At 34.7% G+C, this 26,305-nt stretch overlaps 3 protein-coding genes across 3 annotated transcripts; all 3 read left to right on the top strand.

Moving 5' to 3' along the window:
- The first annotated feature begins 3,270 nt into the window (after positions 1-3,270).
- LOC127812268 (AUGMIN subunit 4) lies at positions 3,271-11,888 on the top strand. The gene is made up of 13 exons (XM_052352658.1): positions 3,271-3,532; positions 4,011-4,058; positions 4,697-4,822; positions 5,936-6,289; positions 6,478-6,577; positions 6,984-7,029; positions 9,301-9,394; positions 9,535-9,606; positions 9,752-9,810; positions 10,586-10,654; positions 10,734-10,785; positions 11,387-11,464; positions 11,690-11,888. The coding sequence occupies exons 1-13, from the start codon at positions 3,395-3,397 to the stop codon at positions 11,765-11,767; spliced, it is 1,314 nt and encodes a 437-aa protein (XP_052208618.1). The 5' UTR covers positions 3,271-3,394; the 3' UTR covers positions 11,768-11,888.
- A 1,701-nt stretch (positions 11,889-13,589) lies between these two features.
- Positions 13,590-15,339, top strand: LOC127812249 (protein translation factor SUI1 homolog 2-like). The gene is made up of 3 exons (XM_052352636.1): positions 13,590-13,677; positions 14,548-14,627; positions 14,748-15,339. Exons 2-3 carry the CDS (start codon positions 14,591-14,593, stop codon positions 15,050-15,052), a joined length of 342 nt encoding a protein of 113 aa, XP_052208596.1. The 5' UTR covers positions 13,590-13,677; positions 14,548-14,590; the 3' UTR covers positions 15,053-15,339.
- A 4,647-nt stretch (positions 15,340-19,986) lies between these two features.
- Positions 19,987-25,919, top strand: LOC127812341 (reactive Intermediate Deaminase A, chloroplastic). Its single transcript, XM_052352778.1, has 6 exons — positions 19,987-20,294; positions 22,598-22,713; positions 22,861-22,905; positions 23,263-23,336; positions 23,429-23,478; positions 25,479-25,919. Exons 1-6 carry the CDS (start codon positions 20,099-20,101, stop codon positions 25,571-25,573), a joined length of 576 nt encoding a protein of 191 aa, XP_052208738.1. The 5' UTR covers positions 19,987-20,098; the 3' UTR covers positions 25,574-25,919.
- The last annotated feature ends 386 nt before the right edge of the window (positions 25,920-26,305 follow it).

Below are 26,305 nucleotides of genomic sequence, written 5' to 3' on the forward strand. Positions count from 1 at the left end.
CAATTATAAGCCATCAAAATAAAAAATAAAAATATAAAAGAAATGGCTCTCATTTTCATACAGAGATAAATAAGTAATTCACACCCCTCGATTGAATAATTTGTTTTTTCAATATTAAAGTAAATATAAATTGACCAATCAGGTGACGGACAAATAATATCTCAATATTAATTTGATGGATCATGAATTTTATTCTTGTCTTATGTAATTAAATAAAATCTCATACTTATAATTTATTTTTTTGACGTAATCGAAAGTGCGAGTACTGAGAGTCACGTAAGAACAATCATTCTTAATAAATATAAATTTATTTAATTTTTAAATAATTAACATTTATTACGTATTAATTTTAATTTTTAACAAAATTTTTATTAATAATAAATATATAGTGTTTTAAAATTAATAAATATATAGTGTTTTAGTAAATTTTAATATTCACGAGTAAATATCTAAAATTAAATATTTATTAGACTAATTAAAATTAACACCTAAACTACCATGTGAGTTAATTTAAGAATCCACTCGATTTTTCCAATCATGATCTGCTAACGAGTGTTTACATGTAAAAATAACATATAAAAATAGCATTATTTTTTTATTTTAATATCTTGTCATTAGCCAAAAATAATAAAATAAACAAAAATAGTATTTTGTGTCTTTGAGGTATTACATTATTATGTCATAAAAAATAATAATTAATCTTTTTATCCATACAATAAAAATCTTAAATTCATTTAAAAGCAATCTTAAATAGAATTATTGATTCAACTAATTAGTATCTACTAATAAGTCGAGGTACTAGTGATCACTGGTTAGCAAGCACGATGATTATTAATTAGTATTATCCGATACCTTGTTTCATAGAGTATTTATAACTATGTTTTTAAACATATATAATCTATGAAGCATGGAAATGGCTCGGAGATGCCGTTTCGACATTTCCGAACCATTTCCCGTTTCGAAAACGGCAAAAACATTTCGGAAATGTTTTTGGGCCGTTTCTATAAATTGCAAAATGTTCCGGGGTCGTTTCGCAATTTACAGAAAATTGTAGGAAACGTGTTTCCAACTGAAAATGCATTTCCGACGATTGCGGTGAAGCAATCGCTTGCAAAGAGGAAGATGAGGTCGTCACTCACCAAATCTACAACGGCCACAGAGAGGCTAGGCGACGGCCAGATCAGAGGATGTAGTGACGAGAAAAGTGAGGCGGCGGTCGACAAAGAGAGATGAGAGGCGACGATCGACAGAAAGAGCGAGAGACGAGACGGATTGGCGGTGAGAGGCAAGGCAGCGGTGAATCGATGTGTCGACGACTCAACATTAGGCAGTTGGCGATGACGGCGAGATAGGTCGACGGTTGGCGACGAGGTGGTGAGATGGGTCGACGATGAGGCAGGTTAGCGGCCAGAGCAGCAGACTCGAGTCGCGGTGGCAACAATTGCTCCAGCTTCAACAAATGGCTGCAGCCATTTGATTAGGGTTTGCAACACTTATAATAATATTTATATTATATAAATTATAAATTAATTTTATACATCCTTATTTATTTTATTCTAATACTTATATTTTTAATTATTTTCACATATACCCCTATATTTTTTAAATTTACAGTTTATCCCGCGTTTCCATTTCCTATCTTTTTGAAAAAATGCCGTTTTCCCGTTTCCGTTTCCGTGCAACCTAGTATATAATAATGTTAATATTATAATCAAATTATTTAGGTATGCAATTTGAGTGTTAAAATATATGCTTTTCTTTTTGTGTGCGTATTTTTCTCTTTATTTTTCTAAACCTAAGAACAGGGAAAAAAGGCGTGATTTGGATAGATTAAAGGACTTTTATTTTTGTTATATATTGGGAGATGCAAATAACTTAACACAATTATATGTTATTAATAGAATATATTTAGTTAGGGTCTACATTAATAATAAATGGATAAATACGAGTTTTTTTAGGGTTAATTTTGTTTGAATTTTATTGATTATTATTATATTTTAAAAAAATGCCACCTTTAATGTATCACGTACCCTTTTACTATTAAGGGGCCGTTTGTTAAAATGAGCAAGATAAGAGACGTCAAGATAAGGTTGTAATACATTCTGAATCAAGATATGGAATGATTAAAATAAGTCTGGAAATTATTCTAAAATTTTTATTAAGTTATTTGTTAAATTTTTTAAAATGCACTAAATGACACAAATGTCTTTTTTTTTTTCTTATCTATAAATACTTATCTTGAGGGGGGAGAGATAAACATATTTTGAAATATATTGATCCATTAATGATTTTTTTAATAATTTTTAAATAAACTTAACAAACATATTAAAAATGATAGAAGTATAGAATGCATCCCGTATATTGACTTTTCTACCTCTTATCTTGATTAACAAATGTCTCTTAAGTAAGGGGATTTAAATTTATTAAAACTCAAAAATGTCATTGTAACTAAAAAATACTAAAAAAACAAAAAAGTTATTATCGATGATGGCATTACCAACCACTTAAGTGACAAATATTTTAAAAAATCTTAAAAAGACGAGGAGTATGGGTTTTAAAAACCCAAATCTCTATTATGAAACTCTATGTGTTATTCAAATTTAGAGAGAGGAGAGAAAATATGAAAGGGTGGGGGTGGATTTGGGTGTCTTTGAATTCAAAACAAATAAAAAAAGATTAATTTATGGTTGGAATGGACTCTAATGTCATCTATATCAGTGACATTTTGTGTAAAAATCTCTAGTGACTATATCAAGAAGACTCGCATGGATCAAAAAAAGAGAGAAAATAAACCTTTATTTAGAACATAATAGAGATTTTCGATCATTAATTAAAATTACGATAAGATCGAAATTCTTATTATATGTATTAATTGGATTTATATAAAACTCTCGAAATGGAGTACATGCATGAAAGAAAAAGAGGGAGGGAATGCGACCATAAACAATTGTTGACATATGGGACAAGAAAGAGAATAAAAAAAAAAAAAACTTAAATACAAGAGTAAATTAATTAATTTATTCAATATATTTAGAGGGAAAGAGATGAGTGGCATTTTCAATAATATAAGAATAATTAATATTATTTAAATAAATCTCAATAATAGTACGTAAAATTTGCAGCTAGATTAAAATGCATATATTTGCAAATTCAAAATTACAGATTGGATTTAATCCCACTAATACCTAAATAGTTTTAGCCTTTTAAGTGATTTAATTCTCAATCCAGGCGGCGGAGAACACAAATAAGATCCCTAACGACGTCGTTTGTGGGCAAGTGAAAATCAAACGCACGCCGCGGCCGCTTCCAGTTGTGGTGCCGGCCAACTACACGAAAGCAAACGCTTCCGATTAGTCTCTGAATTCCGCCGCAGAGAAGCCTCGAATCAAGAAAAATGGTGAAGGCAATCGCCGCCGCCGCCGGGCAAGGCCTTCCTCCGGACGTCACACAGTTGATCGACCAGCTGGAGCGTCATTGCTTGGCCCCAGATGGCTCTCTCGTCTCCAAATCAGCGTACTACGATCTCCAACTCGTACTCTCTCTCTCTCCTCACACACATACGTTCATACAGGAAAACATATATGCAATCAATTTCATCTACTGCACGTGCGATGCTTGTGAAATTTTATCTAAATTAACACATAATTCGGACACAAGTTGAAATATGAACGTCCCTTGTGGACGTTCAGTAACTGGATCCGGAAATTGAAATGGTGGAAGTATCAGAATCTAGAATGAGAGAGAACTTTTTTGAACATGATTACTGTTGGACATATTTGTAGGAAAATATAGTATAATTATTTACGTGGAAATTGATATTTGAATTGTGCATATCTGCGATAAGCACCTGCAGTTTGATCTATTGTATGTTCAAATGCTAAACTTGTTGAATTGGATATTGAAGAACGAAATGAATTCTGTCATTGTTCTATTGAGTGAGTTATGTTTCATTGTTCATCATCTGTTAATGTTCCTGTATTTTGGTGTAACGATTCTGATTGGTGTTGCAGGCGAGAGAGGAAATGTCCAGAGAGAGACTACGGTACCTGGAAGCCATGGTACTGTTCTTGTGCATTTAGGAATTTTAATTGCTGAAATGTGTTTCAGGGTATTAACGAGGATTGGAGTTTCTTTCTGTGTCCTTTTTACAACAACGGAAAGGAAGTGTTGTGAAATGCTATGTTCAGAACTAGAATGACTCAAGGAAAAGAAAATGAAAGGGATGTAAAATCAGTTATATATGTATGAATTTTATAATGGCTAGCCGAGTCAAAATAATTTTTTCTAACTCAATGCAACAAAGGTCATGCTTCAACCCTTTGACTTTCATTGTCTGTTATTTTCCTTTCTTTGTGTTCTTCTTCCACATATTCAAGTAGCAAAGATAACATAAATGTTTTTGTAGCAAGAGAACTTTGAAGATGTAGAAATGTTTGGAAGAATGATTTGAAGTCTAACTAGATGTATAAAGTTTAATGATTGGTTTATCAAACAATTTGTCATTTTGGTACAATCATATTCTATTTTGACATGTCTTAATGCATTAACACAACTATTATTCAGCTAGAGTTTATTTTTGTTCTTCAACAAAACAGAACATCTTGACCATTTTGATGATAACAAAAAGAAATATTATCCATTGGGAATTAGCATATTTTTATCTGTCAGTCTGACAAGTGAATTGGCATTTGTTTAGGCAATTTACAGCGAGGCCATTGGGATGGTAGAAGAGCATCAGCAGGCCTTTTCAGTGGCTAACTTGGGAGGTATTCGAGATGTCCAGGGTCTATATCCACAACTTGGTTTGAAGAACCCTCCTCAGGTTTCAAATTTTTGCACTTCCTGCTATTATTTGAATCATTATCACCATGTTTGGAAGTGCTCATGGAGGGAAAAGAAATAGAAAGGAAAAATTAAGGGGAAAGAAAATGAAGAGATTGAAGCAAGTACATTTATTTCCTGTCATGACCACCCAGTGGAACTGATGCTTAGTGCATTGTTGTTTTTGACGCCAAGTTTTTTCTTATTTATTTTGATTGGATCAGAAAAAGGAGAAGAAAATAAATAATATATTTCAAAAGATTATTTGTTGGTTTTATCGTCTAGAAAAAAGGTATATGTGTAAGTAATTTCATTTTCCTTCTATTTTCTAGTCTTGACAGACATGACTTCATAGTCTTAAAAATAGGATATTTTCGAGATTAGTTTACTTCTGTATCTGAAGTGAAAAAGAAAAAATGGTGCTGCAGTTCCTGAATACATAGGTAATCTGACTTACACTATTGTATCTCCAGTGGAGCCTGACATGGCTAGTGCAATATGTGAATTTGCAGTACAAGGTACACGTGTAATCTATTAAATATGTAAACACCAGATTTGGTGTGTGAAGCCCTGTCAAATTTTTGTATTCCTAAAATACCTTCCAGTATATCACTTAGAAAACAAAAATTAATTAGGTTAACGAGATTTGAACTTATGACCTCTTCAAATTACAACAAATTTATGAACAATTTTACCACTACAGCAAGACTTATTTTGTTTAAATAAAAATTAAACTGCAACTGTCAAGCACCACTCAATGAACCTTCATTTGAAATTTTTTATTTACAGGTGCATAACAAAGACCGCCCTCTTGTAACAAATATGTATACTACTTCTGAACATCAAGGGCTCTTTTGACATTCAACTTCTATATGCTAACTGCAGGTTTTAGTTAAACATTTAGTTATATGACATATGCCCGAAGCTGGCATTTAGTAGATCTTGAAAAGAATATACAACAGCAACTTAATCTGACTAGGTGAGGTTGGCAGATATTGGAAAGAACATAATGCTAATTTTTCCTCTCATGATTTACAGTGTAGTCCTTATCTATATCTGAGTTTGGTGGCCTTGAATGATGAGAACCATGATCAGAACATCCATCATATTTCAGGTTTATGAGACACTTGAGCACCGGCTTGTTGTTGCAGAAGCAGCTCAAAGATTGAGGCTTCCATTGATTTCCAAAGATGGTGAAATTCATGAGGAAGAAATTGAAAAATGGAGTATAATGTCAAGAAGCTCTCTTGATAGCACAAGTACTAGTGTCACAATTGGCTCAAGCTCAAACTCTACAAATTACACAAACATAACTGCCATTAGCACTACCACTGGTTCAAACAATGCACTTCCTAGCAGTTCTAACGATGCGGCTGAACCTGGTGTTGGTGGTGTTCCTAATAAATACCTTGGAATAACACCTGCTTATTTATGGCAAAGTCAGCTACAACAAGCACCGTTATCCACGGTATCATACTTTAAAGAGTCAAAGTGTGCAACATGTTTTAGACTAATTGTTTTGTGCATTTTGTGAAAATATTATATCAATCCATGTGCAAGCTGTTAATTTTTATCATCTTCAGTGACACTTTTGTTTCTTTTTCTTTATGTTACTTTCAGAGAAGTAAATTATGTTCCATTCCCTTTGAATTGCAGGACATGGTTGAGTACCAAAAATCACTAATGCGAGAAATTGAGAGTCGTTTAAAAGCTAAATGCAATAAGTTAGTGGATGCCTGTGTAATTGATGACATCGGTCAGTGTGACATCTCCCCCCTCCCCAATTTGTTCTTGTTTGTTGTTTAATCTCTCACGGACATTCTCATTTAGTGACACAAAGTATGTTTGCACCTACCTTTTGGGACCATGTAGTCATTTTCTTATTATGCCCAGCATTGGTGTCAGCTTAAGTGTGCATTAATACTACTATGTTTTGGATGCTTGCCGCCACAGACATATGGATGTGATTCTAGATCTGTAATCATAATACTTGAATTGCATTAGTGTTGTGTGCAAGCAATGCTTTAAGGGTAGGCTTCCTGCCCTGTAGATAGTCAAATAAAAAGAGAAATAATTGCATCACTTTAGGAGGAGACAAGTATAAGATAATCCACACAAAGAGAGATCAAATGCATAATATTGCCCCTCCTTTGGTGTTGCAGACACTTCAAATGGAAATCAAAATTCAGCTGCTCGGCTTCCTGAAAGGTTTGTCCTATTTCTTCATGTTCTTGTTGTTTAACTGGCAATATCTCTTCTAAATGTTAATATTAATGATGTACAGTATTCTGATTGTTTGAAATTTAGAATTCAAAGCAATATGACCATATATCAAGCTTTGGCAACATGTTTGTCTTGCCATCTTATAGGAAGCTTTGCTAGGCTAGGTTGATCAATTATACATATATTTGCTTCAAAGTTTCAAAGTTATTTCTCAGTTTCTCTTACTTCTATTTGTAATTTTCTATTATGCTAGTTATTCTATCTTTGGAGTAGAGAGCTTATGAATGGCTCTTTAAGGGACACAAACTACTTTCTTAGCCTACAATCTCTCAATAAAAATACTTTTGAGGTTAGCTTCCTTCAAGTTATCTATTAAAACAACACCACCGTATCTAGCCTTATATCATTATGTAAGATCGACTACATGAATTCTAGCTTGCCAGTTATTTTTTTCTATTGTCTTATCTTTTATAAGGTCCTTATAACTCATATAATACCTAAGAGTCTTTCACAAAGTTTTTCTTAGTCTACCTCTACCTCTTTCATTAAAGACTTGTTTCATTCCATTCACTCTCCTCAAATTATCCTCTGTTAGTTTTCTTCTCGTATGACAAAACCATAATAATTGTGTTTAACGCATTTTATTTTTAGTAGGAGCCACTTCGACCTTATTACGAATAAACTCATTTCTAATTGTACTTTATTTTTTTTGTATAAATTGCATGTCTATCGTAACATCTTCATTTTCTTTAGGTCCTATTTTTCAAATGTCGATGCTTTATTGCCCAACATTCTATGCCATATAACAAATTTGCTCTTATAGTCGTCTTGCAATATTTTCTTTTACTTTTTTATGGAATCTTACTATCAAATAAAACACCATATGCATTTTTTATTTTAACCATCTTGCCTTAATTCTATGGGTAACATTCTTATTCATCTTCCTATCTTTTTGCATGATTGATCCAACATACTTGAACTGATCTTTTCTTGGGATCGCTTGATTTTCAAGTTTTACCATAATATCATCCGCACTTTTATTTTACTAGACTTACATTCTATATATTCAGTTTTCAATTTGCTTAACTTAAAACTTCTAGATTCTAAGTGTTCCTCCATATCTGGACTTTAGTTTTCCCACCTCCTTTTGTCTTTTCTTAATTCACCAATGTAATGTCATTTGCAAATAGCAAAAACCAATGCACTTCTGTCTAAATATATTCAGTTAGTTCATCCACTACTAGGGTAAAGAGATAAGAACATAATGCAGATACTTAACAATCCAATTTTAATTGAAAAAGCCTTGGTATCTCCTATATATGTTCTGATATGTGTTTGTTTCCATGATACATGTCTTTAATAACTTGTACATAAGCAATTTGAATCCCTTTCTTCTCTAAGACCCTCCATAAGATTTCTCTAGGAACTTTTTCTAAATCTATAAATACCATATATTTCTTTTGTTTGTCTCTAGATCTTTCCATTAGGCACTCTAGCAACTATATAGCTTCTGTAGTTAACCTACTAGGCATGAGACCAAGGGGTTTGAAGTTAGATTTCAAACCCCTTGGTCTCTCTTCTTAATCTTTGCTCAATCATTCTCTTCCCAAGTTTCAGAGTGTGGCTCATGGTTTGATCCCCCTTTAATCTTCACAACTTTGAAATCTCCTTTATGCTTATAAATAGTCACCAAAGTACTCAGCCTCTACTTGTCCTCATCCTTTTTTATTTAAGGGTCACAGTTAAATAATCTTTTTAGCTGAAAGGGGCTTACGCCCTAACGATTTGTTTATTTGTCTAATGGTCATGTTGTTTGATCTGATGAATTTTACACTGGTTGTTAGCTACCTAACAAAAACCCTCATTTTTTATCCGGGCTTTGGACAGGCTATAAGAATCCAGGGGCAGACTTGAGTTATCTAGAAAAGAAAAGGACATATTTATACAAGTATATTCTCATAGATCACGTTGTTATGGAAATGGTTACTGCTGTCTTACTATAAGTATATTCTTCAATGCTCTCCTCCGGAGCCATGAGCATTTGAATGTTCTCTTTGATACCAAGGTGGTTTTTATACCCAATGAGATATAACCTGTCATTATTAGAATTTTCCCCTTGTTTTTGGCTCCCTATTCCTGCCTTCCTAACTGCCTAAACATATCATTGTGCTTGTTTGTTCTTAAATTGTCAGAAATGACATCCTTAAGAGTTCAGTTGCCTTTAGCTTACGTGCTTCTTTCTGATCATTTATGCAGGGTAAAGTTGATTATTGAGGAAATTGAGAGGGAAGAGGCAGCTCTGAGGGAAGATCTATATTCTGCAGACCGAAAATTTGCAGAATATTACAATGTTAGTGAATATGAATCATATATTAATCTAGTGTTCTATTCCCTCTTCTTATTATAATCATAATTTTATTTTGTTGCACAATTGTGTTATCATAGTAGTTATCATTCTCTAACTTGTAAAAGATTCTTTTTCTGCCAAAGGTCTTAGAGCAGATTCTTGGAGTGCTTATCAAGCTTGTTAAAGATTTGAAGTTGCAACATCAACACAAATATGTAAGTTTGCTGCTACTCAGCTATCTTGCTTAAACATTAAACACTGAATAATTTGCATTTGAGTGGATTAGGTAAATTCTATTTCCACAAAATGATGCTTTTTCCTTCTTAGAGGGATATGTTAACTACTTCATTTCACAAATAGGATGAACTGCAAAAGACTTGGCTGTGCAAAAGGTGTGAGACCATGAATGCAAAACTGAGGTCTGTTGCAACTCTTCCTTCTTTTTCTGCTCTGTTCTTTAAGCCCATTAGTGTTTCTTAGCTCTCAGATGAATCATAATGAGTTTAGAAGTATTAAAGCATAATCTACAATTCTTCTAGTGCCGGTTCATCTATTTCAAAAAATAACATTGAGTTTTTACTATCTCAAAAAATTCCAATCAACAACTTCAAATTGTATGTTGCCGCAAGCTGCTCTTCGCAAAACTTCATTCTTCATTTAACTTGAAGGCATGGTTTGGATTGATATTAAGCAGAGTTTATAATTGCAGAATTTAAGATGGCAGCTTGATATCTCCTTGCACATGGGGAGTCACAGGCATTTTCTAATCATGTTATGCTTTTCATTTGCATTGCAGTTCAATTTAACTAAACTTCAAGTCATCATGAACTAAATAGAATGTGGAGAATATGCAAGTTGAATCTCATTGCGTAGTGGCTAAGATTGTGAAATATTGGAATTCAATTTGTTTTAACATTTCAAGCTTTGGTTATAGTTCCTAATGAAGAAAGTCAACTGTCATTTTGTTGGAGTTAAATTTGTTAAGAGTGCCTGCCCCCCAACTGAATACATGGCCATCAGTTGCTTTGGTCAATATCTTTCATGCAGTGTTATAGCATGCATTAATTTTTCTACAATTTTTTTCTTTTCCATTTTCTCTCGCTCATTTTAATCCACAGTAAATCTGGCTAACTTACACCTTGACCAAGATGGAGAGTGCATAGTTGCCTCTGATTTGTTCCATTATTGATTTAGGGTTTTAGAGCATATTCTTCTGCTGGAAACTTATACTCAGGAATCAATTCCAGCTCTACACAAAATAAGGTGATGTATATGGATCATGGTTCACATTTTTATTAAGTTAATGAAAGAGGGGTTCTGATTGGCCTATCTTTTGCTTCAGGAAATATCTGGTTGAGGCTACTGAAGAAGCTTCACTTGCATATAACAAAGCGGTAAGATCTTTCACGCGGAATGTTCCAGGCTTCCAGCATGTCCAAAGAAACTCAGCATACCTAACTCATGAAATGAATATTGAAGCATTAGGCTTTTGTCTCCATAGTTAATTAATCATACTTGCCTGGTTCAGAAACTAGTGTGACAATTTACCAACGTAATCAACCTGACCCTCTTTGCCATCTTTTGTATGCCTAGAGCCTTTAGCCATATTAACTTCAGTTGTTTGATCTTTGTTGTCGTTTTGGGTTCTAGCAACGGAGAAGATGCATACTGCTTTTCAACTTTTAAGAACTGCTTAAGTTGATGATCAAATGATTTTTATGTTGCAAACTTAGTTATATCAAATTGTAAACGTGCACTGTCATGAATGTGCCCCTTTACTGAGCCAACAGTGATTGTATTATTTCATTTATTATTAAAAAATTTGCTTCGTCACGACTAACGCTGGCGAACATTTACTAGACTCTCTGCACACGCGCACACACACACACACACATAAATATATATATGTAGTTTGTTCAAAAGTGAGAGCCGATGCGTCTATTCATGCCTCCTGTTTTGATATCGGCAGAGGTTAATTTCTCAGGTTTTTTCCAGGTTACGCGCCTCCGTGAATATCAAGGTGTTGATCCTCACTTTGATACCATTGCCAGGCAGTATCATGATATTGTAAAGGTAATTCTAACACCTCCCGTGAGTTACATATCTTAGGTTTTTGAGCGCAAGTTTTGATAGCAACAACAAAATTGTTCCTTGGGTGACCAAAACAACAGTGTGTTTGTAAAACAAAGATAAATTACTAATAAAAACAGCTGTCTCCCTCAAAGCGGAGATGTCAGGCATTCAGACACCTAACCTTTTTTTTTCTCATACATATTGGGTTGTATTTCTGCATGACAGAAATTGGAAAATATGCAATGGACGATTCGCCAAGTTGAGATGGACCTGAAGCGCCTGCCAGATCACCGAAGCACGTGAAAATTACATCATGGCTTTGGTTCTTTATCTTCCCAACAACATGTGTTTTGTTTTGTTGTGTCATGGAAACGACTAGTCAATTACCCACTGGATTGCGATTTGATCTTTGTTTGTCACGACATATGATTGTGTTACCAATATATTACATATATATATATTATTTGTTTGTTTAATATATAATTTCAGTATTGTAAGTTAAGGCAATAGTACTGTATCTTTATATGAGCAGTGATTTTGAAATTGACTCAAATTTGTCATGCGCTATATCTTGAGATGCCCTCCCCTTCATCGCTCGATTTCATGATTTTTGACCTATATAGGGAGTGAATTCGAATTTGGGAACCTAGACGTACCCCACTCCTTGTGGATCACTGGGCAACTCCAGGAGACTTGTCATGTATATCTTTTATGAATTTTGTCTTGCACAGCAGTTTGAGACTTATGATTTTAAGTTTATAACACAGACGTCACATATTTAAATTATAAAAATAAATACGCGTCACACCCTTAAATATAATTTTAAAAGCAATAGATCATATAAATTTTTATAAAACTATTACGTCGGACAACATTGTCTGATGTGACGTGATTTGTAGCGTGGGTGCGTGGGTTCACCACTTTCATGGAGTTGAAGTCCTTCTCTTAATTTACAGGTAAATTTTATATTAGCTGACAGAGATAACATAATTTTTTTTGATAAATATAAATAAATTTAGATGTTTGATGTCACTGCTTTTTTTTATTTTATTTATTTTTATTACATTGCTGATGTCACGCCCACGTACTTCAGAAATTGTGGATTCTTCCCCCATCCAAAGAAAGAAAGATGTGTGGAACGCGCTCGCCTCCGCACGAACCTCCTGGCTGATTCCAGAAGAAAGAATCATATTTCTATTTTCGCTATTCTTTTGATTGGCTGGCTATGCCTATGGGTATATTCAATATTGTATGGTTTGGGCAGACTCCATGGTCAATTCCAATTCAAATGATTAGTCGGCTTATTAATTCGATTCTTTTAGTTTGATTAATTGGGTTTGAGCCCACAAGTTTAGATAGATGTAATTAGCACCACTTAATGAATTCCTCAGCTCAAAATATTGTTATCTAAATATAGATTTAGATGTGAAGAGTTTGTATTTGGTCGTTAAGATTTTATTAAAAAAATTGGTTAAAAAGAATAAAATATTTTACGTAAATTCTCCGATACTTCAACCAAACTTGTTATAATAAATATATATAGTAATATATTTGACTTACCTTTTTATAAAGAAGACTCTTCTGATTAGTAAAATTAATTAATTTTATCATTCTTGTCATTTTAAGTTTAATTAAAATATATATTATTGAAGATAATTTATCAGAGGTGATCTGTTATCCATTTCGATGTTGACATATAAGAGTGAGGCCCAGGCCAAGACTCGCGCCCCGTCTGAGTTTACCCAGATCGAACAAACATTATATTATTCAATACAAATAGTATAATAATTTATATTTTATGATAATTTATATATGTTGTGAGATTTTCGGAAGAAATTTAAAAAGTAGGTGATTTAAAACAAATTTTTCTTAAAATAACATATAATTCTTTATTATATTCTACGCACAATTCCAGTCCAAATATTTTATAATAAATTGTTAAAAAAAGAAAAAAAAGGTAAAAGACCGGATGCGTTGAACGTACGCGTGAAAATACAGCATCCAGAACAACCTAGCCATCCACAGCCCATCACAAATCTGGACCGTCCATTCCCCGACGCTCCATCTCCACCCCTCCTTCCCCCCGAACCGACTCATCCATATTTCATCTCGTGTTACTATATATACCCAACACCCTTTCTCAGAACCTCTTCAGTCCATTCAATCGTTCTTCCTTCGTTTCCAGATCCGGAGATAAGTTCGATTTCTTTAAGGTAATTTCCCTTCGTGGTCTAGATCTGATCTGGCTGTTATGTGTTTTGTGATTCTTCATCTTTCGTTTTGGCTCGTATTGTGTTGTTTTTGTTGTCTTGATGGCCTTTGTACTGTTTTGATTCGAATTTATGCTTTTCTTTTCTTCGATTTTGGACTCGGGGTTAGGGATCATAGGCGAATGATTTCTGGGGATGATTGATCGGTTGAATTGATCTTATGATTCGATGAACTATTTGTTTGTAGTTTGTCGATCTTTCTTTGTTTGATCTGAGGGATCAATTTCTGCGGTGCTGTAGTTTTGGATCTTTCTTTGAAGCTTTATTTGATCTGATCATCGGTTGTACTTACAACTGATATTTATTTGTTCCTAAAGCTAATCTAGGACCCATTGGTCCTTGTTTTCTCTGGCATCTGCTAATCTGAATCCTTTGCCATCTGGGTTTCATTTATCTGAGTGTCTTTGTCATCAAAAACCTTTGTATGTGCTTCGAGATTATATGTGACATGCTTTTGGATTTGATGTATGGAATAAGGAAAGAAAGAAATAAAGATTTGGATCTTGGTTGGGTGTCTTCGAGGACTTTTGAGTCTTGATGGGAAAGGAAGGATTAGGAGAAAGACACGAGAAGAAAATAAAGATTATTTTTCCTGATTTTTTGTTGGTTGAGAGGGCCTGGCCTGGAGAGATCTAACCAAGTTGAACCTTAATTGTCTTGAACACAATTCTGAAAAACAATTGATATAAAGATGATGTGCAGATACAACTCAAAATACAAAAAATTTGTTATGTTAATGCGATGGTATGGTTTCTTAGATTGATATGATTGTGCTTTCTCATACTGATGTTTATGGAATTTTGAAATGTCCAGCTCACGAGCAAGCGTAACAACAGCTACTTTCCAGACCAAGTACATGGTTGATCTCGACCTCCAGACCCCTACTGCTTTTGGTAAGTATCTGCTAACTTTATATGTTGATAAATGTCAATTGGGCTTGGCAAACTGGGTGTTGAGTTCTTGATCTGATGATACCTTTTCCCCTGATACGAATTGAAATTCTGTCGATGCAGACCCATTTGCTGAGGCGAAAGACGACCCTGCTGGAGCTGGATCAAAAGATTACGTTCATATTCGCGTCCAGCAGAGGAATGGGAGGAAATGCCTGACAACTGTGCAAGGGCTGAAGAAAGAATTCAGCTACGATAGGATCCTGAAAGATCTGAAGAAAGAGTTCTGCTGTAATGGGACTGTTGTCCAAGACAAGGAGGTTGGCAAGGTAATTCAACTACAGGGGGATCAGCGGAAGAATGTGTCAAATTTCCTTGTTCAGGCTGGTATTGTGAAGAAGGATCAGATAAAGATACATGGTTTTTAGAGAATTGAGGGGGGCTTGATGCGTTTGTGTGAAGATCCATTCTGAAATAAGGTGTAAGGGTGGGTGGTGGTTGATTGGTGTGTGATGTGATGCAGAGACGCCTATCACTTACTACTAGTAATAGTTTCAATTGTGTGTTAAGATTGAAAGAGAAAGAAATTGTGTTGTGTGTGGGAATTGTTTTGCTTTTCAAGGACTTGTTCCATCTATTATGATATGGAGATATCTATATTGCTATGTAGTGATTTACACGTTGATAATAAATTGATTGCTGTCTTCTTTTTAAAGCTTTTGGATCTCTCTCTCTCTGCACTCTCCACTTGATCTTTATCTGGTAGCTGTGGACGTCCATTCATGCATTCATGCTTGTCTACAAATGGATTGTGGCATATGTTGAAGCAACTATGACACTCGTGGGGTCCTACATAACTGTTCTGGTGGTTTGTGTAAAATGATTTTTTTTCTTTTTTGGTTTTTGAATTTGTTCACCTAGTATTTTGTTATGTATTTATGATACAAATGATATTTTTTCCGGGTATTGAGCAGTAATGATGGTTCCAAGGCAGTGCCATCTTAAAAAAGGATTGGGGTCAAATGGGGGGGTGGGTTGAAAGCAATGAATCTACATGGAAAGGCTTACTCCAAATATTACCCAAAAAGAACAAACCACAGCCACTTCAAAAATATCATATAAGAATCGTTTCTTCTACATTTTACTACATTTTCATGTGGGGATTAAAATTTAAATTACTTTTATTTTTGTAGAAAAGTCTTAAGCGTTTGGTTATATATAATAGGTATAAGCAATCTTTTGAGTGAAGTATATCAAAATCATATATATGGAAGTGCCTATTTTTTGTTTTCTAACTTTTTATACTATTGTTATATTAAATGTTCTATAAGATTGTCAAAGGAGCTTATAAAGTGTTTAGATAATCAATAATATAAGTATACATCTAATAAAACATTTTTAATTTAATAAAATGCCATTTTTTTTAATCTTAAAGATTTCTATTAACTAATAATAAATAAATATACGGTGTTTTGAAATATTTAGTAAATTAATTAATATACATTATTTTAAAATAAGTATTCATTGCATTTTATTCGAATTACGGGAAATTTGCAAAAATAGGACTACCGGTAAAGAACTTTGTAAAAATAGGACTTCTAAAAATTCTTTACAAAATTAGGAATTTTGAGAGTTAAATGGACTAAAATGCCCCCACTTTAAATTGCCCTTAGGATCCTTTCGTCTTCTTCCTCTCGCCCGCCGACTAGAACATCTCTCTCGCTTATCCTCTTCATCATCTCTCTCACTCGTTATCTATTCTAAGCATCTAGGGTTGCTGTTTCTTCGTCAGTCATTGCCTTTAAAGCCATTGCAAGTAATTTCAAAGTCTTTGACCCACTTCGATGCGATTTTTTTAATGATTACGTAATGGATATGCAAATGAACCTCGCCCTGGTTCTGCATTCTAAAGCTCGATTGAGTGAAATCTCTGCATTTCACAAGTTTGAACATCTATCGGTTAATGTACCGGTTAGATATATATATATATGTGTGTCAATCAATATAGGTTCAAACCAGAACCATACCCAAAAATGTTTTATATCGGTTTGGTTTATATATCAGTACCCAAAAATGCTTTTATGTACCAACATCATATATCGATATAATTGTATCGGTTTTAATTTAATGTAAACCGATACATAGTAACCGATATACATCCTTTAACAACTACTATATTGGTATAACTGTATCGGTTGTAATTCAGTTAGATATCGATATATTTCAACCAATATAGGTTCTGTTTCGGTTCAAAACAGAAGCATCCCCACAATATTTTATTTCATATATTAGTTGTGAAATGATATAAAAGGATATGTGTGTATCGACATCATATAACAAATGATATATCGGTATATCATATCGGTTTTACTTTTACGTAAACCGATATATATTAACCGACATCGATTATCTATGTATATGTCAATCGAAGCATCCCCACAATATTATATATATTATATCATATATCGGTTGTGAAATGATAGACAATGATATGTGTGTACTGATGTTATAACAAACGATATATCAACAGGTTTGCAGAATTGTCATTCTCTGTACTACTACTTGTAATATATCTGTAAATATACATTCTTGTAATAAACATTTAATTTTGACAATCATTTGATTCAATTTATATTATAGTAATATGAATGGAGCATGTATCACTATTAGATGCACATGATTTACATATAAAAATTTAAACCAGAAAATAATATCGGTAGAGATATTGGTCATGTAACTGAATTGGGTAAACCGATAATAACCATTGCAAAGGATATCGGTCAGTAATATCGATTGATGACCGACTCAACATATCCTATGTCTGTTGCATTCGTTTTCATCGGTTTACATACTTCGGTGTAGTGATCGATACGAATGTGTATTTCTCTTTTGTACCTCTGGTCCTCGTAATAGGATTTTACATGAGAACCAATTACTCTGCTCTTTGCTTGGCAATGATCAGGCCGCATTATTGAAGATGAACATGAATGAGTATTTACATATTTCCTAACTACCTAACCAAAATAAGTGCCAAGCATTGTTACCCCTCAACCGCTATCGACACTGATCGTGCTTACACTTTATGTACAATACTTTCGTAGTTGACTTTACCATCTTTTATTCATAATTCTTTCTCAATGCTAACAAACTCATCATTTGATGTAATTTAGATTTTGACGCAAAAAATTGGTTTAACTCAACTTCTAACACTTCGGACGATATTCCCGAACTAACCCTTGATAATCTCGAAGATGGGAGAAAAGTAGGCTGCTCAGCGCCATCACCAACTTCTACATCGATATGGACCAATTTTTCAACATCAATCTCATGGAAAACTTCTATTTCTTCAGACCCTGCTCTTGCATCATCATAATTAAAAATATCTTCAACACTATGTCCAGCATCATCACAATTGACTTCTTCAAACCCATTCCCATCCACATGATCATCACAATTAACATTGTCGTGCAAACCAGCCATAATCATGTTTCTTGTGGTTTTGTTGTTCGACCATATTGGACTACCGCTGCCCAACCGTATCACCGATAAATTACTGCATTCTTGATTCTCTACAACCTCTTCATTTGGCTGTGTACTCGATTTTAATTTGTCCACAAAATCAACACACAATGAGCTTCTGGATTCTATCCGAGAGCATTCCACTATAAAGCACTCAACATCCATATCACTTTGAATCTCCATTGGAGGTGCAAATATATCTAGTGTTCTAAACTTGTACTTCAGCACAACCGACTTCTTAGCATGACTAAAATTGAACCTTCTATATATGGAACTTATCAATTGATCGAATGTGCACGTATTACACAACAACATTTATCGGTCACGTACTTATATTCCATCTATCAACATTATATTCCCACAGACCTCTATACATCACAAGTACAAATATAGGTCTATGAGCTGTCATTCCTGTAATTTAGAAAAAAAAAAAAACCAGTTGGATGTAAGTAAAAAAAATTATCGATTATATAATGTTATATCGGTTTCATAATATCGGTCGCGTAAGGATATGTCGATTCATATATATCGATTTACATAAAAGTAAAATCGATATGATTTACGTAAACTGATATGATATACAGATATATCATTTGTTATATGATGTCGGTACACACATATCCTTTTATATCATTTCACAACCGATATATGATATAAAATATTGTGGGGATGCTTCTGTTTTGAACCTATATCGGTTGAAATACATCGATATTTAACCGAATTACAACCGATATAGTTATACCGATATTGTAGTTGTTAAAGGATGTATATCGGTTACTATGTATCAATTTACATTAAATTAAAACCGATACAATTATATTGATATATGATGCCAGTACATAAAGCATTTTTGGGTACCGATATATAAACCGAACCGATATAAAATATTTTTGGGTATGGTTCTGGTTTGAACCTATATCGATTGATATATATATATATATCCAACAGGTACATCAACCAATAGATGTTCAAACTTGTAAAATACATAACTTTCACTCAATCGAGCTTTAGAATGCAAAAGTAGAGCGAGGTTCATTTGCATACATATTACGTAATCATTAAAAAAATCGCATCGAAGTAGGTCAAAGACTCTAAAATTACCTGCAATAGCTTTGAAGTCGACGACCGACGAAAAAGCAATAATCCTAAATGCTTAGAACAGAGGACGAGCGAGATAGATGTTCTGGTCGACAGGTGATTGAGGATGTGCGTGCGAGAGAAAGAAGACGAAGGGATCCTAAGGCCAATTTAAAGCGGGGGCATTTTAGTCCCTTTAACTTTCAAAAGTCCTAGTTTTATAAAAAAAAATTAAGAGTCCTATTTTTGTAAAGTTCTTTGCCGGCAGTTCTATTTTTGCAAATTTTCCTAGAATTACGTTTATGATTAAATATTACTTTTAATTATAAATATGAGTAAAACCATAAAATATATTTAAACCACAACAAAATCTATTTTGTTGTTTAAATGGATTAGGAGGATATAGATTATGTTTTCATCTATTAGTAAATAAATTGAATAAATATAATATAGTATTAATAGGTGTAATGTGCTTAGTTTTAATTAAAATTTACTTTATTTTCTTACTTTCTAAATTTATTATTATATATATATTTGAAGGACGATGACCATTATTTCTAAAACATAGATCAAGTTGTTGGGTTACAATAAGTTAAATCAATAGATTGTATGTTTGATAAAAATTTTTACGTATAATTTATCTCTTTTATAGAAATTAAGAACACGAACGACGGAGACCGCAAAAGAGGAGTAATTCTAATGACATCAATGACCATTTGTTTGGTTTCTTTCACTATTAACTCTTCCGGGTAATAGTTCCCCAAACAGACCCACCCACCCCCAGCGCAGAACAAAGACGAATTTTGGGGCTGAAATAGAGAGAGTGAGTGAGCAGACTTGCAGCAAGACGCTGAGAAGTGACTGAGAGAAACTAAACAATGGCGTTGACGGCGTGGTGCGCGGCTGCCAGATGCTTTCACAATCGGACGATCGACGTCGCCTCTCTGCGCGCTCGGGTGCCGTTGGTCCTCGGAGTCGGGTTCGTATCGGTGGCCGGCTCGAACCTCTGGCGATCTTCGTCCTCTTCTTTCCGATCCAAGCCCTTCGCTTGCTTAGCCATTTCCACTGATGCTGGTGAGTTTCCTCTAACGCACGATTAACACTGCAGTCAGTCTACAAAAGTGCTCACCGTATCTTCTATAAATCGTACTGAGTTTCACTTGGAAGGGTATAGTACATTCGATTTAGTCGGTGAGTTAGTGTTTCGTTTTGGCGATTATGTTGCTAGAATGTATGTGTGTGTATGAAATTGTCTTTACAATCTATAAACTACTGATATTTAGCTTCTTAATTGTGCTCTGTTTTGACTCGGATGTGTAGTAGTTGTACAATCAACCATACAACATATGTCTTTTGTTTCTTACTTCAACTCCGTTTATTTATTAGTATTTTTTACAACTTTCTGATAGCTTTTGGTGTATTTTTGTTCGGGATCTGCATATTTTTATGTTCTTTTGCACTTTGAAAGAGCTGCCCTTTGGTGCTTGGAATTTCTGGGAGAAGTGAAATAGAGAGAGATCTGTTTTGAAAATTATTGCTGTGATATGCTGGATTTTGAACTAGAATGACACTTGCTCTATGTTTGCACCTCTTTTTGAAGTGAAAATCGATTTGGAAGGGAAGAAAAAGTAAGGGAAATGAAAAGAAAATAGACAGAAAGAAGCTATTTTTCTATTCGGTTGGGAAGAAAAAAAAAAGTATTTATCCCCAAACTTGATTTTTATTTAATTCACCGTAAATCAATAAATTTTTGTACTGTCATCTCTTTTTCTGGATTCATTCCGGATAACAAGTCCAAGAACCAATAATAGTGTTAAAAGTAGGCAAGTGTTTTGTTGTAACGTGAAAAGAATGACCCCTTGATCCTTCGTGAACATATATAGAGAAAAGAAGAGTACTTAGTCAAACACTTACAAACCGGTACCTATCAGAGGTGTGCATTCTGTTCTGCTGCGATTTTTTCCCCAATATTATGGATGAAATTCCTGCAGGTAAAGCTGATTTGAGTATGGGAGTAAGCTTTGCAAAGTCAAGACCCGGCCCAAGGCTGACCTTTTGTTCTGGGGTTTGACCATATCTTCATCATATGATGTGGTCACCAATCAAGACCCGGCCCAAGGCTGACCTGACCAAACCGGAACAGTAGCACTAGAACAGTATTTTAATACTTCATAAGTTGTAGGATTCTACTTGATTTAGGATTCTACTTCATGTTTGATTACGATTTATTTCTATTAGGAATCTATTATTTTAATGAAGCATCAAATGATGCCAAACGATTGGGGGGCCACTCGGCAATCGTGGGCTGCCCTTTGGGCGCCCACTGGAGGGCCACTTTGGCAGCCACCTTTGGCCCAAGCCCCTTTGCCTTTTGCCTTTTGTTGGATAGCCTGCTGCAGATCGTCCTTTGCACGAATTCATCCTACCCATTGCTGTGCCTTTATTCTCTTGCATCGCAGCCGTCCAGTTGCCTTATTTATCGCGCACCTTGAGATTGATGAAGGTATCGGGGGAAGACGAAAGAAAAGAGAGGGGTTGGCTGAGAGTCTTTCATTTTAGGGTTTTTACTCTCTCTCTGTAAATCCTTTGTACAGTCTTCGTCTTTGTTCATATGTGTTCTCTGGTTCGTTTAAGGTAAGCTCCTAACCTGTATTGAGTGGTTTTGAGCATTTTATTTAGAGAACCAGGGTTGTTCTGTTTTGATCTTGTGTATGAGTGTAATTGGATTATTCATATAGTGGAGCGAGCTCTTCTCACCGGAGCTCAAGTGGACGTAGCCCCTATTTGGGGTGAACCACTATAAACCTTGTGCCTCTTGTTTCGTTTTTGATATCTGCTGTGTTTGAGTTGTTTGTTTATACTCTCGACCATTTGAGTTGTTTCAGCAGTGTTTGATTTTGACTGTAAAAGGGACTTGCTATCTCTGTTTTATTTGTAACAGATTCTAATTGAATTTTATTTAGAATTTATTTCTATTAGGATTCTAGTTGACTTTTACTTAGGTTTTATTTTTAGGATTCTAGTTAGATGATTTTATTCTAATTGGATTTTAGTTACAAATATTAGATAGATTTGGATTAGCCAAACACTATAAATATGTCTAGAACCTAGAGTTGTAATCAAGTTTTCTTAATACAAATTTCAGCAATCTATTTGGGTTTTCTTAACAAAACAGTCTTATTTTTGCGTCTTCTTGAAAGCCAAGCTTCGGCCATTGAAGTTTGTTCTTTCAAGGGTTTATTTTGGTGTGTTTTTTTCACAAACACGCTACACGCTGCGTCATCATAGCATTTGGCTTTTTGGCATCTAATTGCTTAATTTGGTCTATTGATCATTCATTTCATGGATATCACTTTGATGCTTTGTTCTCATTGCAGGTTTAAAGGAGGCTGTGAAAACTGACAAGGCTCCAGCAGCACTGGGACCTTATTCTCAAGCTATTAAAGCCAATAACCTTCTTTTTGTATCTGGCGTTCTTGGTCTCATTCCAGAGGTTTATGATATTTCAATGTCATAATTTGATTATATTTCTTTATTATTTTGAATAAATGTGTGGTTAACAGGTATACAAATATATACTAGCTCTTTAAATGCCTGGTGTCTCTTTGTTGTGCTAATAAGTATTTTGGCATTTCAACAGACAGGAAAGTTTATCTCAGACAGTGTGGAGGACCAAACAGAGCAGGTAAATTAGTACTGATGCATAAACCTGTGGTAATTCTATACTGGCATACTATTTTTGTCTCTATTTTCGCTTGCTTTGTAAAATGCATGTAGAAGTTTCTATATAGTTACCTGCGAAAAGGATTTAGAAGCTAAGCTTCATTTATTGACTATGCTCAAAGTGCCTTACATAGGTGCTGATAATTGTAAAACACCTGTTTGTGGGCAAAAAAAGAACATAGTCCCTTCTGGTGGTTGAAACCCATCCTCCCAAAAAAGGAATGAATAATATTAAGAGAAAGAACCTTGATGGCTTTATTATATTTTGAGCTTCAAGCAGGGTTGCAAACTGATTGATTGGAACTTATGAAATATGCAGGTTTTAAAGAATATGGGGGAGATTCTGAAAGCTACTGGTGCCAGCTATTCCTCTGTTGTTAAGACAACAATTATGTATGCAAATTCGTATCTTTGATTTGCGTTTGATTATTAGTCATGGATAGGTAGAAATGTTGTTGAATCTACATTACTTTCTTTCCTTGCAGGTTAGCTGACTTGAATGACTTCAAGAAAGTCAATGAAATTTATGCTAAATGTGAGTTTCCATTCTACAAATATGTTACTATTGTATCTTCGATATGTAGTTGGTTTTCTGGCAGCATTGCTCCTTCCCTATCCTAATTTTGCATTTTGTTGATCTCTTGTTGTAGCCATAGACTTTTATTCCCCATGTTTAGTAGGTGGCAGTATCCCCCTGCTACTACTCCCTTTTCCGCGAATAATGATGGGAAACTCTGAAACACAGAAGCGGAAAATACGGCCCGAAACCTTTTTTGGGTCATTTCTATAATTTGCGAAACGTTGCAAAACATTCCGAGACCGTTTCGTAAATTACATAAAATGGCCGGAAACGCATTTCCGGCTATAGCCGCTCACGCCCGAATCCCAAAGCTCATTTTTCCCTCTCTTTTCAGTGTTCTTCTTCTTTCAGTGTTTTGTTTCCGAATCCTGAAGTCCCCTCTCACGGTTGTCAGAGCTTGCTAGGGTGCTCCCTCGCTTCCGGTTCCAATTTGTTCACCGAAGATCACCCCTCTCTCAGTCGTCGAATCCCGAAGATTGAGCCTTGCCTCCGGTCGTTTGCTCTATTTGTTTGCCACCGGTCGTACCTTCTCTCGGTTGCTGCTAATTGTTCCACTTCCTTCTCTAAGTAACACACACACACACACGCACCCTCTCTGTGTTCATGCGCTAAGGGTATATGGTTATATATCTCTCTCTCTCTCTAGACACACACACTGACAAAGAAGTGGGCTCTCTCTCCGTCTATATCTGAACCCTGATCTGGATCTCTCTATATATACACATATACACACAATGATAATGGATGAAGAAGGAAGTGGGCTTTTTCTAGACACACAGAATTTTTGTATGTCTAAGAAAATAAAAAATTCTAATTCTATCATTTTTTTTTTAAATTGAGCATAGATTAGGAAAATCAACACCATTTCCTGTTTTTCTTTCCAATTTTTAACAACTGACAGTAAAATCAACAATGCTACAAATTATATTTAATTTGTTAATTTTCTATTTTAAAAATTATATTTACAAAAAAATCCCTATATTTTTTTAATTTACACTTTACCTCTCGTTTTTGTTTCTTACTTTTTTGGAAAAAATGCCATTTTTCCATTTCTGTTTCATATCGGAAATGTTTCTATTTCCGTTTCCATGCAACCTAGATGGGAAACACTACTGTGATCCTTTGTGTGTGCACTAAAAGCATGTGTACTGCCCACAAATCACATATTGCCAATTAGCACACAATTAAGTACCCTTTCTAGTTGCTACTCCTGGTATATCCTTGTTTATTCCGTGTTTGATCGGAACATCTAAAATATGGTGCAATTTTTTTGTTGATTCTCATAATCTAGAATATGATATTCTTGATGTATGACTTATTATTGGAAAAATTCATTACTAGGGGGTATTAGTCACCATCTATGCAGGCATCAAAATATCTAGAATATGATTTTTTTTTTTTACTTAAAAAAAAAAAAAACTTTCAAAGTTCACTTAGCAATTGTCAATTTGTAGATAAATGTTCACCCTGCTTCATACATTAGCAACTTTCCCCAAATCAACACTTGACCCACTACAGGAAATAGTGTCCTGGATGGCCAGAACTTAATTCTCCTGGATGGTGCATTCTGTTGGCGGGAATGAATTTGTGATGTGTATGGGGTACTTTTTTCTTTTCTAGATTCCTTTACTGTTGTGGATGTTTGTGGGGAAGCTTGCTTTAGCCTTTATATCTAAAGTGCATGAGCTTAAAATTGAAGCGACCGAAACAACTGACCTTGTGTCTTTCACTAGTACAATTTTAATTAAGGCTTGATATCTTCTTGTTTACTCGTCATTCAGATGCCATAATTGGTTGAACCCATCTTTCTTTTCCTCCGTTTATCCATCTTTTCCTTCAAAGAAAAAGAGAAATAAAGAACGAAAAGTTCAAAACACTCATACGACGAAGTTGCATTTGTATGGCCATTGGTACTTGATGTTCAACTTATCTTGGTTATATGGTTTTTGTTGCAGACTTTCCATCACCTGCCCCAGCTCGTTCGACATATCAAGTAGCAGCTTTACCTCTAAATGCAAGAATTGAGATCGAGTGCATTGCAGCACTCTGAAGTAGTTCAAACAGATTGCAGGAAACTCAAAGCTAGAGCTCAAGCTGGGACTACGTTAGAATTTTAGATCTGGAAATCTGGTTCAATTAAAATAAAGCAGCTAAAAGAAATGAAACCCTACTGATATAAGGGGGCGGTTACCTAGATGAGGATTCCTAGTAGCAGTTTCTCGGAGTTGGATTTCAAATTGATGTATGAAGCCTTTTCAGCTAATCTGAACTTCACTGCCGTCTTTATGAATTGCCTGGTGGCTCAACTGTATGATCATGGGACGTTCTTGTCCAATTTGGAGCCACATTTTGGGATTCGGATTCCAATGAAGTTCACTTTCAGAGCATCTGCTTTTCATGGTTGTTGTCATGGCCCTATGGCACAAGGTCCCTAATATTCGGTTCTGTTTTGGACCAAATGTGTTGGTTGAAATGGGATGAAAATCTCGTTCGGCCAATACAATCAGTCTTCTCGGATCAAATATCGTTACTGTTGTTCTCCTGTGTAAGTATGTGTATGTCTCTGTATTTATGTATATGAAAAAGAAGAAGAAGCAAACCACAACTATTCAAAATTGCATATAAGGATTAATTGGTTTAGCTTAAGCGCCTACGTCCACGATAGAGAGAGGAGCAAAATCCTCTATCAAGAGAAAGTTTATGTACAAGAAGAGGAGAGCAAGTTGCAATGGCCTTTAAACCCTAGTCTGTTATACCCATTTTTACACAGATGGGAATACTT

Source organism: Diospyros lotus, chromosome 10 (assembly GCF_014633365.1).
Source record: "Diospyros lotus cultivar Yz01 chromosome 10, ASM1463336v1, whole genome shotgun sequence".
In the NCBI taxonomy this organism is placed as follows: Eukaryota; Viridiplantae; Streptophyta; class Magnoliopsida; order Ericales; family Ebenaceae; genus Diospyros; species Diospyros lotus.